General features: G+C 44.7%; 1 protein-coding gene across 4 annotated transcripts in view; it reads left to right on the top strand.

The window, feature by feature from the left end:
- The window catches only part of SETX (senataxin), a 419,011-nt gene that overhangs the window by 388,933 nt on the left and 10,044 nt on the right, over positions 1 to 20,034 (top strand). For all 4 annotated transcript variants that reach the window (XM_069237106.1, XM_069237104.1, XM_069237107.1 and 1 more), the window contains 2 exons: positions 8,782 to 8,880; positions 19,836 to 19,923. In XM_069237106.1, the coding sequence (XP_069093207.1) occupies positions 8,782 to 8,880; positions 19,836 to 19,923 (187 nt within the window). The remainder of the gene's footprint in view (positions 1 to 8,781; positions 8,881 to 19,835; positions 19,924 to 20,034) is intronic.

Genomic DNA, 20,034 nt, shown 5'->3' with positions numbered 1-20,034 from the left:
GTTAAGAAGTCTTTAAGACCAGTGCGAGTGGCAGACATTGCTGGAAGTGGAAATGCTTTGAGGTCCTTACCTGATTTGGGTAGTGTTGGTGAATGTCTTTGTTGCAGAGACAGGTCATTACAGAGAAAGCACAGCATAAAAATCCTGTTTCAGTCAAGTCCTTATTGGTTACATTTCTTTGGTGGGTGATGCCAAAGTGGTGGATTGCAAAATCGTTGGCCAGTCTGTCCGGTTTACTTATGTGATAAGGCCAAGGATGTGATACAACAAATTCAAATTTAATGCAGACTGGTACCATCGTGCAATTGTAAATATGAGGGTATTGTGGACAGTGATTAGGCGTGCCACAGCATAGAAAACTACCTTCTGCTGGCTCAGGATAGTGTCTGGAATATCATATAGAATGTTTTTTCCACTCCAAAAATTAAGGAGACCAATAAATCTTTTACCAAAGAGCGAAAGTTGGCAGGATGGAAGGTATTTTCTTCAGTTGGAGACTTGGATAGCTGCATACTTGCATCGTCTTTATCACCTGAATTAGGAGAGCAGAGTCTGCATAGATGTCGAGGGACTGTCGAGATGGTTACGTGGAAGGGAGAGGGTTGCCTTAAGATATAGGATGAACTTTCTACAAGGACAGAAAAAAACATTTTTTTTGTCCTATTTCCTTTGCTGCATATGGCCGACATCTAGGGTTGGATGAGCTGGAAGCAAGAGCTGAGGTGGTGAATGTTGTGTGCTGAGGATACCTTGGGTTGTCTTTGGCCCAATGACTGATTGTGTTATTCCGATCTTTGAGAAAACAAAGACCTCATTTAAAGACTCTAAAACTTCTGAGAGAGTAAATTCCTGCATGTTCCAGTGTAGGGAATATTTTGGTTATCATTGGGAGTAATTGTTTACCTCCAGGGGTGGTGTAGATCCACTGGGAAACGGCCTTGATGGTCTGGAAGAAACAGTGCAGGGAACTTGTTTAGTGAAAATTGCCTAGTAGCTTAGGTTATTGGAGGTCACTGATAAATAAATCAACACAAGAAGGTGATGTTCCCTACTTGAGGGACATGAAATAAGTCATGGACTGCTTACTGTACAGCAGCCTTTTCTGTGCTGCGTCTTTGATGACAGCCTCTTTGCTGTGGAGGGTGGTGGTAAATGTGAGGCCATAGTTGAAGTACAACTGCTTTTTCTAAGATGTTGCCATTGAATGGTAAATGTGTGATAGGGTAGTAGAGTTTCAGTTTTTTTTTTTTTTTTTTTTAACAAGTGGAGGATTTCCTGCTTTTTAAAGAGGTGCATAATTTTCTTGTATAGAGGAAGGTGTTGGCAATATTAATTGAGGTACTTTCCATTTCAAATTGTTTAATGGCCTTAAGCAAGGAGGGAATGCTTCAAAAGGCAACATATGACATGGAGAAGGGTGAATGAATGCCACCCAGATATGTTGCATGGGAATACAGTATGATTGTAGTACAAGTTGTTGATCAGGTCAGTGTTTGGGTCTCATTGATTTTGTAGAAGTTGAAATGGTTGATGTTTAGATTTTTAGCATTATGTGGAAAGGAGGTTAATGCAACAGCTTGTGTGTCATGTGTGCGCTCTTCTGTTGTTTGTGAGACGGTTTAAGACTAGTCAAACAGCTCTCACTTGCGAAAGTGACGTTTTCATCTGTTTCCCTGCGAGCAAATGTGTGCAGGAAAACAGATGAAAACATTGCTCCCACAAGCAGGGAGCTTATGGGAGCAATGCTGCCTCCCACAGGACGTGAGGAGTAAACTAGAGCTGCGGGGCCTTCGGGCTCCTCGCATGGTCCTGTTACCCTCTCTCTCTCTTCCGTCCCATAAAGGGGTGGAAAAGAGAGAGAGATTGTTATTGCAATGGTCTCACCATACAATTACTTCAAAGAGTCAGAGTAGCAAGATGTTTGTTAAGAATATTATAGTTGTGTTTTGCTGCAGAGCCGAACAGAGTCAATCCAGGTCTAATGGTGAAGGTCTTCTGCTGTCATTTAAAAGGCTGAAAGTTCAAATCCTAGTATCGCTTGGCAGTGTGTATTTTCCAATGCTTTCACTGTTAAACATTCCCAGTGATGGAACATTGAATTCTTTTCCCCTCAAAATCTATGGGTTGAATGTCATAGCTAGGTCTGGACATTGCACAGTAAGGAGTCACCTCTGGCCTAGTGGTTAAGGTGTTAGACATGCACACCAAAGATTAAGGGTTCTAGTCTAGGTGAGTCTGTGGTCATTTCCTGCTTTAGTTTCTTTTCAACTATGAATATTTAAGTTGCATACTGAAAGGTGATCTCACTCTTTTTAATTCACATATTTTTTTTTTTTCCGGTTTGTCTGGAAATCTCATTCTAAGTAATCGCTTTCTCTCTCAATCTCTCTCTCTCTCTCTCTCTCTCGCGGCGCAAGGTTGGGTGGCTATAGGGAGTTGACCGCAGGGCCTGTCCACAGATGGTTGTATTAACATACAGCAATGAAGATTACTATACGTTTAAAAATATATATATATATATTCACTGAAAAAACAAATGTTACAGGGAAGTTATAGTTAGGCTCACGTTTTAAATGTACAAAACCATAGAAATGCACCTGTTATAGTTAGTTATTTCAAGTAACTATAACTCATGCCCTAAGATAACTATAACTTGCACCCCATATATGTCTTTGGATGTCAGCGCTTGGATGTGGGGCTCGGTGGTGGGAACTGATGCCCTCTCAAAGGGGATACTGCTTTTAAAATTCAGGAGGGGCTGGCCAAGGTATTCAAAATGCATCTTCATAGACTTTCTCCACCAGAAACTGAGGGGGAGGAGGGGGAATATAAAATGGTCTGGAATATATATATATTTTCAATGGCATGTGTAGCTGCAGATACACATGCTGTGCACATCCCGCCATCTATTGTTGGGTGTTCAATGGCATGTGTAGCTGCAGATACACATGCTGTGCATATCCCGCCATCTAGTGTTGGGTGTTCAATGGCATGTGTAGCTGCAGATACACATGCTGTGCATATCCCGCCATCTAGTGTTGGGCTTGGAGTGTTACAAGTTGTTTTTCTTCGAAGAAGTCTTTTCGAGTCACGAGATCGAGGGGCTCCTCCCCTTTCGGCTCCATTGCGCATGGGCGTCGACTCCATCTTAGATTGTTTTCTTTCCGCCATCGGGTTCGGACGTGTTCCTCTTCGCTCCCTGTTTCGGTTCGGAAAGTTAGTTAAACCTCGGAAAACTCAACGGTATTGTTTGCGTTCGGTATCGGGTTAGTTATAGCAGATCGACACTGAATAAAAGAAGAGCTTCGGTAGCCCTTCGGGGCTTCTATCCCCCGGCGGGGCCTCGTCGGCCCGACCGCGTGCGTCTTCAAGGCTCATGGAACGGACCCCATTCCGCTTCTGCCCCGAATGCCACAATAAGTATCCTTACACAGATCAGCATTTGGTCTGTAATTTGTGTTTGTCCCCCGAACACAAAGAGGATACTTTGCGAGGCCTGTCGGGCATTTTGGTCGAAGAAGACGCTACGGGACCGGAGAGCTCAAAGGCTTCAAATGGCATCGACGCCATCAGGACACCACGTCGAAGAAGAGGAGACTTTCTCCATTGCCGACTCGGACGAGGCCGAAAGTGAGCAGCCGGCGAAAACCGTGAGTAAACCTGCCGCAGCCAAAACTCACGCCAAAACTCAAGCCAAAATCATGATGGCCCAGGGGACGCCACCGCCGGCAGAACATGGCTTAACCCGTAAACTCGGTGACCAACCATCGGCACCGAAAAAGGGCACACACGTGTCGAAGACATCCGACTCCGGTCGAGATACCGGCACAGAGTATACTCGGCACCGAGATACTGGCTCCGACCAGACTCGACACCGAGATACCGGCTCCGAGCAAAGTCGGCACCGAGAGATCGGCAACCGAAAAAGGTGGCTTCGGAGCCGAAAAAGACTGTGGAAAAAGTTTTGGTCCCGAAACACCCAGCATCGGAGCCGAAACAAAGTGCTTATTCAGAAGAACAAGGCCTTTCAGCACAACTACAAGGCCATAAATTTGGACAAGAATTAGAGATGGGGGAGCCAGACTATACACAAAGAAGGCTCCATATTCAAAAAGATACAGGGAAAATAAGAACTCTTCCCCCTATTAAAATGAAAAGGAAACTTGCTTTCAAAATTACAGAGAAACAGTCAAAAGCAAAGGTGGCGAAATAAATAACTCCACCACGTTTTTCACCACAACCATCTCCACAGCACTCACCACAACTATCACCAACTGCAACACCCCCTATGATGCAATCTCCAACGCACACAGGTATGACCCAGGATGACCCAGATGCATGGGATCTATATGATGCACCAGTATCTGACAATAGCCCAGACTGCTACCCGGCAAGACCGTCACCACCTGAAGACAGTACTGCTTACATGCAGATGGTGTCCAGAGCAGCTACTTTTCACAATGTAGCACTGCACGCTGAACCTATTGAGGATGACTTTTTATTTAATACTTTGTCGTCAACACACAGCCAGTACCAGAGTCTGCCGATGTTACCAGGGATGTTGAAACACGCAAAACAAGTGTTTCAAGACCCCGTCAAATGCAGAGCCATTACACCTAGGGTGGAAAAAAAGTACAAGCCTCCATCTACGGACCCTGTGTACATCATGCAGCAACTAACACCTGACTCAGTGGTAGTAGGCGCAGCACGCAAAAGGGCAAACTCACAGACTTCTGGGGATGCACCACCACCCGAAAAAGAAAGTTGAAAGTTTGATGCAGCTGGGAAAAGAGTTGCAGCACAGGCAGCCAATCAATGGCGCATTGCTAATTCACAGGCTTTATTGGCAAGATATGACAGGGCTCATTGGGATGAAATGCAGCATTTCATTGAACATCTTCCCAAGGAGTTTCAAAAGCGTGCACAGCAAGTGGTGGAGGAGGGCCAAAGTATCTCAAACAACCAGATACGGTCGGCAATGGACGCAGCGGACACAGCCGCCAGAACTGTGAATACAGCGGTCACTATTTGGAGACACGCATGGCTCCGCACCTCCGGATTTAAGCCAGAGATCCAACAGGCTGTGCTTAGTATGCCTTTTAATGGACAACAGTTGTTTGGGCCGGAGGTGGATACAGCTATAGAGAAGCTAAAGAAGGACACTGACACGGCCAAAGCCATGGGCGCGCTCTACTCCCCACAGATCAGAGGCACCTTTAGAAAGCCACACTTTAGAGGGGGATTTCGAGCCCAAAACACAGAACCCTCAACCTCACAAGCCAGACCCACATACCAGGGCCAGTATCAAAGAGGAGGCTTTCGGGGACAATATAGAGGTGGACAGTTCCCTAAAACTAGAGGTAAATTCCAAAGCCCAAAGACCCCACAAACTAAACAGTGACTTCAATGTCACAAATGCCCAACACATAACACCAGTGGGGGGGGGGAGACTCACCAATTATTAAAAAAATTGGGAAGAAATAACTACAGACTCGTGGGTCCTAGCCATTATCCAACATGGTTATTGCATAGAATTCCTACAATTACCACCAAATGTGCCTCCAAGAACACACAACATGTCCAAACAACACTTGGATCTATTACAACTAGAAGTCCAAGCGTTGTTACAAAAAGAGGCAATAAAACTCATACCCAACCATCAGAAAGGAACAGGTGTTTATTCCCTGTATTTTCTAATACCCAAAAAGGACAAAACTCTGAGACCCATCTTAGATCTCAGAACACTAAATCTTTACATCAAATCAGATCACTTTCACATGGTAACACTTCAAGACGTGATCCCCTTGCTCAAACAACAAAACTACATGTCAACATTAGATCTAAAGGATGCATACTTCCATATACCCATACATCCTTCACACAGGAAATACTTGAGGTTTGTAATCCAAGGAGTACATTACCAATTCAAAGTGTTACCATTTAGGATAACAGCACCAAGGGTATTTACAAAATGCCTTGCAGTAGTAGCGGCACATATCAGAAGACCGCACATACACGTATTCCCGTATCTAGACGATTAGTTAATAAAAACCGACACTCAGAAACAGTGTCTTCAACACACAAAATACGTCATAGAAACCCTTCACAAGTTAGGGTTCTCAATAAACTACCTAAAAGCACACTTACAACCGTGTCAAATACAACAATACTTAGGAGCGACAATCAACACAAAAAAAGGGATTTGCCACTCCAAGTCCACAAAGGGTACAAGCATTCCAAAATGTAATACAAAGCATGCACCCAAACCATCACTATCAAGTAAAATTAGTGATGAAACTTCTAGGCATGATGTCTTCATGCATAGCCATTGTCCCAAACGCAAGATTACACATGCGGCCCTTACAGCAGTGCCTAGCGACACAATGGACACAAGCACAGGGTCAACTTCATGATCTAGTGTTGATAGACCGCCAAACACACACCTCGCTTCAATGGTGGAATCCTATAAATTTAAATCAAGGGCGGCCCTTCCAAGACCCAGTGCCTCAATACGTGATCACAACAGATGCTTCCATGGTAGGGTGGGGGGCACACCTCAACCAACACAGCATCCAGGGACAATGGGACGCTCAACAAAAACAACTTCATATAAATCAACTAGAACTACTAGTAGTGTTTCTAGCATTAAAAGCATTTCAACCACTAATAGCCCACAAACACATTCTTGTCAAAACAGACAACATGACAACAATGTATTACCTAAACAAACAAGGAGGCACACAAACTCAAACTAATACTAATAGCACCAACTTGGGCACGACAACCTTGGTACACAACACTACTAGACCTGTCAGTAGTGCCTCATATCAAACTACCAAACAGACCAGATCTGTTAACTCAACACAAACAACAGATCAGACACTCAAATCTAGAAATCTGGCTCCTGAAGTCTTAGAATTCGGACACCTAGACCTTACACAAGAATGTATGGAGGTCATCAAACAGGCTAGAAAACCTACTACAAGACATTGCTACGCAAATAAATGGAAACGATTTGTTTATTACAGACATAATAATCAAATTCAACCATTACACGCGTCCGATAAAAACATTGTAAGCTACTTACTACACTTACAAAAGTCTTAGTTAGCATTTTCATCCATTAAAATACATCTCACAGCAATTTCTGCCTACCTGCAAATTACACATTCAACTTCACTGTTTAGAATCCCAGTCATAAAAGCAGTTATGGAGGGTCTAAAAAGGATCATCCCACCAAGAACACCACCAGTTCCTTCGTGGAACCTCAATATTGTATCAACACGACTCATGGGTCCACCATTTGAACCCATGCACTCTTGTGAGATTCAATACTTAACCTGGAAAGTAGCCTTCCTAATAGCTATCACATCTCTCAGAAGAGTAAGTGAAATACAAGCCGTTACCATACAGGAACCCTTTATACAAATACACAAACATAAAGTGGTTCTACGCACAAATCCCACATTTTTGCCAAAAGTTATATCACCGTTCCACTTAAATCAAACGGTGGAACTTCCAGTGTTCTTTCCAGATGCAGACTCTGTAGCTGAAAGAGCATTACATACATTAGACATAAAAAGAGCTCTAATGTACTACATTGATAGAACCAAACAAATTCGCAAAACAAAACAATTGTTTGTAGCTTTCCAAAAACCTCATACAGGGAATCCAATATCCAAACAAGGCATTGCCAGATGGATAGTTAAATGTATTCAAACCTGTTATGTTAAAGCAAAGAGAGAACTGCCTATTACACCAAAGGCACACTCAACTAGAAAGAAAGGTGCTACCATGGCCTTTCTAGGGAACATACCAATGACAGAAATCTGTAAGGCAGCCACATGGTCTACGCCTCGTACATTCACTAAACATTACTGTGTGGATGTGTTAACAACACAACAAGCCACAGTAGGACAGGCAGTATTACGAACATTATTTCAAACTACTTCAACTCCTACAGGCTGAACCACCGCTTTTGGGGAGATAACTGATTACTAGTCTATGCACAGCATGTGTATCTGCAGCTACACATGCCATCGAACGGAAAATGTCACTTACCCAGTGTACATCTGTTCATGGCATGAGACGCTGCAGATTCACATGCGCCCTCCCACCTCCCCGGGAGCCTGTAGCCGTTATAAGTTGATTTAAAAAAAAAAAAAAAAAAAACTTGTACATTTGTAAATATAACACTTTTCATCACATTATGTACATACATACTTACTCCATTGCATGGGCACTATTACTATATACACAACTCCTACCTCACCCTCTGCGGGGGAAAACAATCTAAGATGGAGTCGACGCCCATGCGCAATGGAGCCGAAAGGGGAGGAGTCCCTCGATCTCGTGACTCAAAAAGACTTCTTCGAAGAAAAACAACTTGTAACACTCCGAGCCCAACACTAGATGGCGGGATATGCACAGCATGTGAATCTGCAGCGTCTCATGCCACGAACAGATGTACACTGGGTAAGTGACATTTTCCATATATGGCATCCAAACACCCTGTCCCTTCTCTACCATTCATAAGCTCACGTCCGTGCAAACAGTACCCAGCCACGCTCAAGGTTAGTCATATTCAGACAGAGGAAATCCTCCCAGTGAGAAGAAACAACGTTATGGAGTTGGGGCATCTTTTGTGATGGAAAAGTTCAAGTTTCTTACCTTTAGCATTAGCTTTGAGGTCATACATATATGATGGTCATTGTTGCGCTTTGTTAAAGTGAGGAATTTGGTTCTATTACTAAGTAATATTGTGCTGTTTGTTCCTTTCAGGCATGGGGAAGTTGACACAGTGGATGGTTTCCAGGGACGCCAGAAAGATTGCATCATTGTGACCTGTGTCCGAGCAAACAGCTGTCAGGGTTCCATTGGGTATGTCCGCTAGGGTTTTACACGTTTTTCCACAAATGCTCTTATACTGTTCTTTTTCCCAGTGCATTCGTGCAGTTGTAGTTTTTAGAGATGATCTCTAATAGGCCGGACGAACTGGAACTACGGTTCTTGTATTTAATCTCCAGAAAATACTCCCAGCTTGCACAGATACTCCGATCTGCTCGGCCACCAGCATAGAATGCCCTTCTGTCATTACATCCCACGTTAGTCATCATCGAATGCAGTGACACAAGTGATGGCACTACATAGCTTCCCCTTAAAACTAAACAAACAAAAGGAGCAGCTAAATGACACCCTCATCCTTGACCTTTTCAGGTACATGCACAGTCTTACCCATGTGAGTAGCTTTTCCTCCATTAACAATTTCCAATCGCAGTAGATGGTGCAGATAAAAACTGACACTGCTCAACCTCGGTGAGAGAATTCATACCCAGTCTAGGAACTAGCTGAGAACACTCACTGTTGTCGGAGCTAAGGTCTGTCATACAGCTATTTAGTTTTGGCGTTTCCAGTTTTGACTGGTTATGCATCTTTCCTATAGTAATTAACCAATTCAATAAAATCTCATGTTGTGTTGGAGTACATCAACTGTTCTGAACCTCTTCCACTTGTCTGCAGAAATTCGCTCCCTCTCTCTTCGCCCCCCTTATCAGCTATACCATTCCACCCTGCACTTCTCTCTGTCACACTTCTCCGGTTACAGTGCCACTGATATTCTACTCCTAAACTACCTTGTCTGTGCCGGTAGTCACATCTTAACCTGCTTGACTCACTTTTCTCTTGACCAATAAATCATTCCTCTCCTCCAGTTTTTCCACGTTTCCACTTAATCTTCTCTTGCCTTCCTCTTTTGCTTCTGGTTTTATCTACTCATATATATTATTTAATTGTTTAATATGCCATGCAGTTTGGTTGTATATACGCTTGAAGTTTGATTTCACCTTTTATGTCTATTATGTCAATCAATGCAATTTAACATTATGTAGCTTAGCATGCTGATACCCCCCCCCCCCCCCCAATCATGAGCATGCTTTAAGAGAATACACAAATAAGTGGATAATTCTCTCAAGCTATTGGGCTGGGTTGGCATGGATACTCGTGAATGAGGCTGGCAAGAGGACCCAAACATTTGGTGGTATGGGTCGATTGTTAAAAGCCTGCACCCAGTAGAGTGGAGTGAAATTACTGAGATTTAACAGAGGAAGATGATGGAACCCCTAGAAAGTAATTGGGACTTAATGGCCTCATTTGTGTATTAAGGGACAAACTTGTTTTTTCTCCTGAAGTCTTTTGTCTTGTGCTTTAGCTGAGACCTGAGGAAATTGAGTTAGCTGCCTGCGGATTGCACTGCTTGAAAGCTCTCACGTTGCAAGTCTAAAATAGTCTTCATTGACTGGGAAGAAGGCTGGAGTGTGCCAGGCACCGCTTGGATAGCACTGAACAATTTGACTGTGATCATCCCCATCTTGTACTGATGGATGATGATGATGGTTGAGGAGGATCCAACAAGTTCTCCATGTTGAATGAGTGGTTGCTGATTTTCCCCCGCTGCCCACAAGTTGAATCCTGAAGACTTCAGTCATGCCAACTGGAAAGACGGTGGGTCATGGTCCTAGCAATGAGGTCAATTAGGTCCTGGCACATTAACAACTTTTGATTTGCCTCTTGCCTTTGCTGAGGTTAAACATAAACGTTTGGCCCTCTTGGGCATTATCTTAGAGAAAGGAGGAGACGATGGCTTACAAAAAAAAAGTAATTATTATACATGGTTTCTGAGCCACTTAAGTTAACTCTGGACCCCTCTTTCTTAAGATTTAATCCTTCTCCCACGAGACAGTGATGCCTTTTAATATGCATGCACACCAGGTGGTTTTATGGGGACCTTGATTGGAAGGTGGCTACAGTGCACAGGCATGCACCAGGTGCCGGTTTCTTAAACAGTTATTTGAAACACAACATACATAGCATTTAATGTACCATAATTGGAATAATACAAAACCTAAAATAAAAAGGTCCTAATCAGTGCAAGCCTTTGAATCCATGTGCCATCTGCTTCCAAGCCTTGTCAATATGAGTGAAGGCAAACAATCACCTATCTTTAGGTTTGTAAGAAGCACTACCATTGCACAGTCACTAATGTGGGCTCTCTACCGTTTTTTCTATATCCCTTGTTGTTTATCTGGTGTCATTCTCTTCCATTTTTCAGAAAATCTGTTCTAAACATTCACCAGCGTACTTTTAGTTCACCCTACAATCACACTTCAAACATACAAACACCCTGGGATGGGCCATGGCCCGGTGGGACGGGGAGCATTGTATTTTACAGGGGAGGGTGATACATGGCTCTCCACCTGGGGGCCAGATTCCTCAATCCTCTCCCCCCCTTCCAAAGGCTTCTGCGATGCCCTGGGGACCCCATCCCATGGTGACGTCTTTAAAACAAAGGAGAGAGGGCAAAAAGAAAATCCCAGAAAAAAGTAAATGATAAATGAGCAGCCAAAGCCGCTGATTTATTATTCATTGCTCCTAGCAGTATGTCCCGCATAATGTTAGAATTTCTTTTAAGTACGTGGTTTCGTGGTGGTTATGGCCCTTGAAGAAACAGGGGCACCGCCAGATTTTTTTTAATGTTGTGGGAGGCTGCAGGAAGTGTCAAAGGCAGTGCACAACTTGGAGTTGGCTGTCAGCGATGGGTTGGCCGCTGGGCCTTGCTGAAGGCCATTCCATGCACCCAAACCCCTGCGTGGCTGCATACTGGGTTGACTGCCAGTGGGGGGTAGTGCACCTACCCCCATGCTGCGCACGGTCAAATTGCACAGGGCCTCTGGCCTTTGTTGGAGCAACACCTACACATGTATGTACTCAAGCTGTATATGATACTTCTTACCCTGATGGCTATCCTCTCTTGCATCAGGGGCAACTTCCAGATTCTTTCGGATGGCACTGTGCTCTATATTGGTGGCTGGCAGTGCAGGGTGGTGTTGTAGACCCTATGTTGGGAGGCCGGTCTCCTCTGGAAACAGGCACAGCAGCAGGAAATCCTCCCAGTGATGTTTCTCCTCACAAGCCACCTCTGTGTGATGCTCCCAGCCCCTCTCACGTAGGTGCTAGAGGCAGTCTTTTCCAGATTTGGATTTTCGTTCATGGAGCATTAACCCCGTCCTAGAACAGGACGTTTCCTCGGTTTTGTGCCAAACACTTCCAGCTTGATGGTTCTCTGGGCGATGCCTTCATGTTGTGCTCCTTTAAGGCTCTGCTGTCTGCGTATCCACTAGCCCCGCTCACATACAGATTAGTGTGCGACGATTCGGTGCTGCACTTTCTGATTGCTCCAGACTGTGCAAGGAGGGTTCGGTACATTGATCAGTTCCCATTCCTGATTGTCACTTCTCATCCTACAGAAGAAAAATCGATGTAGACGGCTCCTCTGAAACAGAGTTCCTAGTCAATGCCGAGATTAAGGGTGGTCAAAGCCCAAATTCTACAGTGACTGGCTGGGGAAGGGTATGCCCAGATGTGGGTCCCGTGCTCACTGCGCTGCTGGATTCAAGCTAGCCTAGCTGATGAAGGGTGATACCCTTAAACCGGTCCTAGGATGCTTGTTTCCGGTCCAGGGAAGACCCAGCTTGGCAGTTTGGGCTGAACTGTTCCAACGAGGAACAGGGTCAAGATTGATTTGCATATGGCTGGGTCCAAACTGGGGTGGCGTGGTGAGCAAAAAAACGATGGGTTAAACCCAGATCTTTGTGACTGGGGGTGAATGTTTGCATTGTTCAGCACTCCATCCATCATCTGTTCTTTCTTCTTTCTTCTTTTTGCATTTGGCTGAGGAACTAGACACCAGGCAAAAGCAGCTATTAATACACACAAGTATTGGTAAGATGTCTGCTAATCTGCCCCTTCAACCATGCTGCCCCTGGGAAGCCTTTAACCATGTTGCCCCAATTCTCAAGAAAAGGAGACTAACCTCAAGGAGTAACTCACCTTCAGTGCATTGTGGCATTGTTTACCTAAGAAACATGAGGACTGGGCAATAGCCTCCCACACCTAGGCATTATCACCCACCTCCTCCCTCACCTCCAACACCACTACCAAGGCCATACTTGCCACCTCCACCAGAATCTCCTGAGAGGTCAGTCCGTTCTTTTCCTGACCAGGTATCCCATATGGGAAATGAGACCCTCGCGCTCAACCTGTTGTTGCGGGGAATGGGGCTAACCCTTGGGATGAAAGCACCAACCATGCAGGCGATCCAGACCTAGAGCCTTACATAGCCAAACCATCACTGCAGGATGATAGCACTGTGTATCATATAGTTATTCAGAGAGCAGCCTGCTATCATAAGGTCAAAATGCATGTTGTACATGACGAGGATGACTTCATGCTGGCGATCCTATTTGAAGACAGAACGCACTGTGCAATTCCTCCCCTTGCTCAAGGGCATGCCCTGTTAAGGCCACAGTGGTCACACTACAGTTCAAAAATAAGTTAAAAGCTTCTCCACGTTACCCCTTTACATTAGATGCCACGTCCTCCAACTCTCTAGTGGTCCATATGGCAAGGAAGCGGGTGTCTGCCTAAGAAACTGAAGATGCACCACCAAACTAAAGATGAACGCCCAAGATAAGGAGCGTAAGCTCCTTGACACCTTAGGCAAATGTGTAGCGGTTGCTGTAACCACCCCACTTATGGTAAATCGTCATTTCAGTGGGTCTGCTGTGATGGTACATCAGGTATAAATGCGAGAAGATTAAGGCCCAAGTGCTGCTTTCTTCCTGAGACGTACCGAAAGAGGGTTGAGGAGCTAGTTGAGGAAGAAGAGGTAATTTCTAGCACGGATATCTGTTGGACATTGCATTCTGCTACTTCCATTATGAATACAAGCATCTGGCCCCACCGCAATGCATGTCTTTGTGCCTCTGAGTTCTACTGGAGGTCCAACAACACCTGCTTAACGTACCATTCACGCTGGTCCTTGGGTGTACCAAACGTTGGAGAAAATCAAGGACAAAGAGATTGTGAAATCCATGGGCGCTTTGCAGTCTGCCACGACAAGGGCCACTTTTGCAGACCTCACTCCAGGGGCAGAATCGCACCCATACCCTTGGGTGAGGCGTAATGCTACCAGCGCCAACAACAGGCTTTGCATGGGTCCTAGGCAGTCAGAGGATACTCTAGGGGTGGGTACAAAAGCAACAATGTTAAGGGTAGGGTTGGAGGCAGCTGTGGTAAGAGCCTCTACTCCCAAGCACTGAATGAGTTGTGAAGTGATTAAAGGACTTTCACTCTTGCTGGTAAGAATTAACCTCAGATTGTCTTTGATACAAGTAGTGCACCACCACGCTGACGCACCCTCTGCTAAGATCACCTCACCATTTTTCAAGAAGTTCAGAGCACTTCTTCAAAATAGTCCAGTGCAGCTGAAACCACAACACCAATGGAGCAAGGAGATGTATTTCCTCATTCCATAGAAAGAGTGCTTCCTCAGGCCCATCTTAGACCTGACGTCTCTCAGTTGATACATCATGTTGGATCACTTTACATGGCAACCCCGCACAATGTCATCCCACTGTTTCCTCAGGAAGACTTAACAACAGAGTTAGATTTCAAGGACACCTATTTCCACATTCCTGTCCACCCCGCCCATCACCATTATCTTCAATTCGTGCTAAGTGGAAGTCACTACCAAATGACAGTACTACCCTTCTGGTTTATCACGGCTTAAATGTCTTTGCCAAGTGTCTTGCGGTGGTGGCCACTTGTCTGCGCGGAGCAGGAGTTCTAGCCATATCTTGACAACTGTCTGATCAAGAGCAGTAGTAGACAACAGTACCTCAGGCAGCTTTAGCATTGTTTCGCGTCTTAGACTTCACTGTAAATGCAAAGTTGTTCCACCTTCAATCCCAACAGATTCAGTCCTTCCTGGGCTCAGTGTTAAATGCTGTCATAGGTAAAGTATACCCCAAGCAGGAGAGGGTGATGGCATCTCAGCATTCACTGCCTCTTTTTCAATCCACTCCTCTTTTGATTGTAAGAACTGTAATGAAGCTTTTGTTTACTATGGCATCTTTCATAGCTATTATGCTGCAGTACAGATTAAACTTGCACCCACTCCAGCAGTACCTCCCGAGACAGTAGTCACAAGCAGAGAGTCACTCATAAGATCTGGTGTTGATAAAGTCCAGCACTTAGCACCCTCTGCAGTGGTGGAACACCAACAACCTGTTGCTCAGCAGGCATTTCTTGGACCCTCTTCCACAGGTGAACTTTACCACTGATGCATTGCATATTGGATCGGGTGTGCATCTTTGCAGCTTCATTTTGTAAGGCACCTGAATCCTACTTCATCAGGGAGAACCCATCAACTAGAGATGATGGCCACTCAACTACCCTTAAAACCTTCTAGTCGCTTGTTTGCAGCAATGTGGTCCTTGTAAGGATGTATAACATGACTGCTATGTATTACATACAGAAACGGGTGCCTACTACTCCCCACTTCTCTGTGCTAGCATTAGAGATCTTGCACCAATTTATCTCCTGGCGCAGCTCCTTCTAGGGATGGACAGCAACTTTGCTGAGCTGTTAAGCAGGAAATGTCAACAAGTATCAACTCCACTGGCAAGTCTTCCATAGGTATTTCCAAAGCTAAGGAATCCCGGCTGTTGACCTCTTTGCCACATTACAAAAATCAAAATGCTCAAGATTCGCCTCCAGGTAACCACGTCCACAGTCAACACTAGTCGGAGATATTTCCTTACACTTTTCCCCCTCTCATTCCCGATGTGGTGTGAAAGATGAGGCAGGTGTCAGTGACGGTCATCATTCTGACCCTAATTTCGGCCATGCAGTCTGGTGCTCAATGCCATTGGAGATGTCCATCTGCCCTCATGAGAGGCTACTGGTTAGGCTGGATCTCCTCACCCAGTAACAGGGTTGGATCAGGTACCCAGATCGCAATCAGCTCAACCTAGCGAGCCGATGCATGAAGTCTACCTAAACATGCATGAAGATTATGACATACTACGGGAGGCACATAGGCCCACTACACATGCATGCTGTGTGGCCAAGTGGAAGAGAGCTGTCCGTGTTAGAGCTGTCAGCCTTAGGGTAGTCTTCCCCCAAACTTTTTGTCTTACTCCTCCATCTTTGCTGATCTTGTTTTTGTTGGCCTTAGGACTCTGCACTTTACCACTGCTGACCAGTGCTAAAGTGCATGTGCACTCTTTTAAACATGTTAAAATTGGCTTGCACACAGTTTACTTGTAAGTTCCTAGTAAAGTGGTACTGCATGTACACAGGGCCTGTAAAGTAAATGCGACTAGTGGACCTCCAAAATCAACAAGGTGATGGATGGAATGCTTGAATTAATCTCAGCCACTGGCAATCGCTTGGAATCAAATCTCAGTCCGTCCATCTTTTTACTCCCACAAAGTCACCTCAGCTTGGACCCAGCCATGTTTAAAGATCTGTCTTGACTTCTCTTTGTATGGCAGCAGTCCACTGCGAACTGCAGGACAGTCCCTCCCTGAACCAGAACACATTCACCCTAGGACTGGTTTTGCCCAAGTCGGGGCTCTTCAGCCACTAGGTGACTTGCTGAACTTATTGTGCCACCCACTTAAGTAGCTCTTTTTAAAGATGTCTTTCCTACCGTAGCAGTATGTATGTGTATTTTTAAACTGCCATTTCAACCTGGCAAAATAAAACTTTTGCCAGGCCTAAACCTCCATTGCATTGCATATGTCACCCCTAGAGAAGACCCTAAGCAGTGTACAGTGTATTTAAAAAGTTTGACATGTACTTTTTTACTTTTACTTGTCTTGGTGGTGGAAAACTCTTAAATTCATTTTTCACTACTGTAGGGCCTACCCGTCCCATAGGACAGCATTGGGTTACCTTATTACATTTAATAAGAGTTAACTTTTGGTTGGGCGCAAGTAAGGATGTCAAGTTTGGTGTCTAAAGGATTGTAATTTAAACCCCTCTTTAATAGTAAAGATGTATTTTAAGTCCCAATTCTGAAAATGCCATTTTTTAGAAAGTAGTCATTTCCTGCCCTAACCGTTTGGTGCTTGCACGTCAAAAAGGGTCTGCCTGAGTACATCCTCATTACTGTATTACATGTTTATGTATGATCGAATTGGAACCAGGTGAGAAGGAATCTGCACTGGTATCAAACGGATATTTGTCAAGGAAGGGGAGGCTGTTTTTGCCTCCTCTGAGGAACCATTGTTTCTATATATCACCTACCCGGGTTCCTAGGAACAAAGGGTCCCCCCTTATAATTATTACAGTTGATGAAAAGCATGTGTATCTACAGCCACACATGCTAAGAATGGAATATATTACTCACCCTGTAATCATTTGTTTGTAACATGTAGTGCTGTAGAGTCACATGTGCCCACCCACCTCCCGAGAAGTCTGATTATAGCAAGTTTTTATTATACACTATTTACCAACCTACAGGGCACAGATAACCTCAAATTGGTCTTACTCTCCACTTCCAATTTTCACCGACTGAGTGAAAACAGTCTAGGGTGGAGCCGATGCCATGCACCTTATAGTCAAAGGGAGGAACCTCACACAATTCTGTGACTCAGTTTCTTTCAAGAAAAACAAGTTGTAATGTCGGAGCCCAGCACTAGGTGTCAAGAGTAAGCAAAGCATGTGAATCTACAGCTTTTCACGTTACAAAGAGGTGTTACCAGGGTAATTAGCATTGTCCTTTACAAGGCTTTATTAGCTGTCAGTCTAATGCAAACATATGTACAATTATAGCACAAAACGCTTAGAGATTACAAATGAATGTGGAAATATTCTAAATCTATCCTTGACACTGTGTTAAATAAATATCAAATCTGCGTAATGGTTTATTGGCACTAAAATGTTTGCTATTTTGAAAGATGCAGAGCATCTGAGTCGTACCTGAAGGTGAAGACGAGTGGCCTGCAAGGCCAGGGTCAGTTTCTGAGAAATGAGTGTATTGACAGTCTGAAGCATTGATGGTTGAAGCTGAAGGTGAATGTTTCCTCTGTCACCAACAGGGTTAATAATGCATATTGCTTTTTTTTGTTTGTTTTATTCTTTCAACCTTAGCGAGAAAATTCCCTCACCATTTGTGATGTGAAATGACAGAAGACTCATTTAGGAAAATACCATCTTTTTGCCATGGTTTCCCCCAATTTCTGCCTGATGTCAGCGTGCTTGACTGTGTTCACTGGGATCCTGCTAATCAGGACCCCAGTGATTATGCTATCTCTCCTAAATTGTGTTGCATACTGGTAACCCAGTGTTTCACCCACAATTGGCAAACTGGTGCCCCCTAAAAGTCCCTAGTATATGGTACTTAGGTACCCAGGGCATTGGGGTTCCAGAGGATCCCTATGGGCTGCAGCATACCTTTTGCTACCCATAGGGAGCCCATGCAAAGGCTTCTGCAGGACTGCCATCGCAGCCTGCGTGAAAAGGTGCAAGCACCCTTACACTGCCATTTACACTGCACCAGGTCACTTATACGTCACCCCTATGGCAGGCTCTTCAGCTCTTCAGCCCTGAGGGCAGGGTGGAAAGTACCTGTGTGTGAGGCACCCCTACACTAGCAGAGGTGCCCCCACGACCTCCAGGACCATTTTCCCAGACTTCGTGAATGCGGGGATGCCTTTTTACCCGTTTACTGGACATAGGTTACCACCTATATCCAGCTAGATAATGGTAACTCCGAACATAGGCATGTTTGGTATCAAACGTATTGAAATCATACCCCAAGGTTTTTGCAAGCATTGTTTGTATTATTCCTTGCACTCTGGGGGCTGCTTAAATGACCCCCCATTATTGCCATTAAAGCCTTCTGAGGTTTTCCAGGCAGCCCCACCTGCTGCCACCTTAGACAGGGTTATGCCCTCCTGTTGCTTGAGAAGCTCAAGCCCAGGAAGGCAGAACAAAGGTTTTCCTTTGGGAGAGGGGTATTACACCATCTCCCTTTGCAAATAGGTGTTACAGGCTTGGGAGGGGTAGCCTCCCCCAGCCTCTGGCAATGCTTCTAAGGGCACATTTGGTGCCCTCCTTGCATAAACCACTCTACACCGGTTCAGGGACCTCCACTCCCTGCTCTGGCACTAAATTGGACAAAGGAAAGGGGATTGACCCCTCCCCTCTCCATCACCACCCCCAGGGGTGGTGCTGAGAGCTCCTCCAGAGGATCCCTGGATTTTGCCATGTTGGATTCCAAGTTGACAGTGAAATCTGGGAGCATCTGAGTGGCCAGTGCCAGCAGGTGACGTCAGAGCCCTCCCCTGATAGGTGCTTACCTCGTTAGGTGACCAATCCCCCTTTCAGGGCTATTTAGGGTCTCTTCAGATTCTGATTGCAAGACTCCAGCAGGGATCCTCTGCACTCTCCACTTCGACTTCTCCCTGAAGAAACTGCATCTAGACCTACTTCTCCTTTCTAAGTAGTGGCTTACTTTTTTAAAATCCTCTAAAAAGGTCCCATGTTTGTATTCCCCACATTGTTACCAGCAGTTGTTTATGCTCCATGCCTCAGGGCATGGAAAATAAAAAGACAAGAAACTGATATCTGTGCAGGGTGGTGCTTAGCTTAAATGTGGCTAAACGTAGTCGCTTCCGGGGCAGTATGGATCCAGCACTGAGCTGCACGACATTACCTGGTGGCATGCGGGGCACTGCTTTAGAATTTCTGTGGATCCAGTCTGGCACCTGGGGACTATTCTAAGGTGAGAAATGTGCTGTTATATAGATAATCCACCAGAAAGAACATTACCGAAAATTAGTTTGTTCTTTTGGCAGTCATGCTTTTCCCTTTTCTTGAGGTCATTTGTTTTAGTTGCAGATCAGTATATTCCTAATTGTCTCAGTTTGTTTTACTCCTATAAAAAAAAAAGAAAAGACATGTCTGTATTTTTTTCTTATTCTCAGGTTTTTGGCCAGTCGACAGCGGATGAATGTGACGATTACTAGAGCCAAATCGAGTCTCTTCATTCTTGGAAGCTTGAAAACATTGATGGTATGTTGCAAATGTTTTTCTAGAGGGTTACCCTGTCAGGGATAGGTGGGGAGAAGGGGATGAGTGTGAGAAATGAACAATAGAAGTTCATCTTGAGGAGAAAACCATAAT

The sequence above is a fragment of the Pleurodeles waltl genome, chromosome 6 (genome assembly GCF_031143425.1).
Source record: "Pleurodeles waltl isolate 20211129_DDA chromosome 6, aPleWal1.hap1.20221129, whole genome shotgun sequence".
NCBI classification, from domain to species: domain Eukaryota; kingdom Metazoa; phylum Chordata; class Amphibia; order Caudata; family Salamandridae; genus Pleurodeles; species Pleurodeles waltl.
The sequence above is the reverse complement of the archived record's forward strand: the minus strand, read 5'-3'. Positions and strand labels throughout refer to the sequence as shown.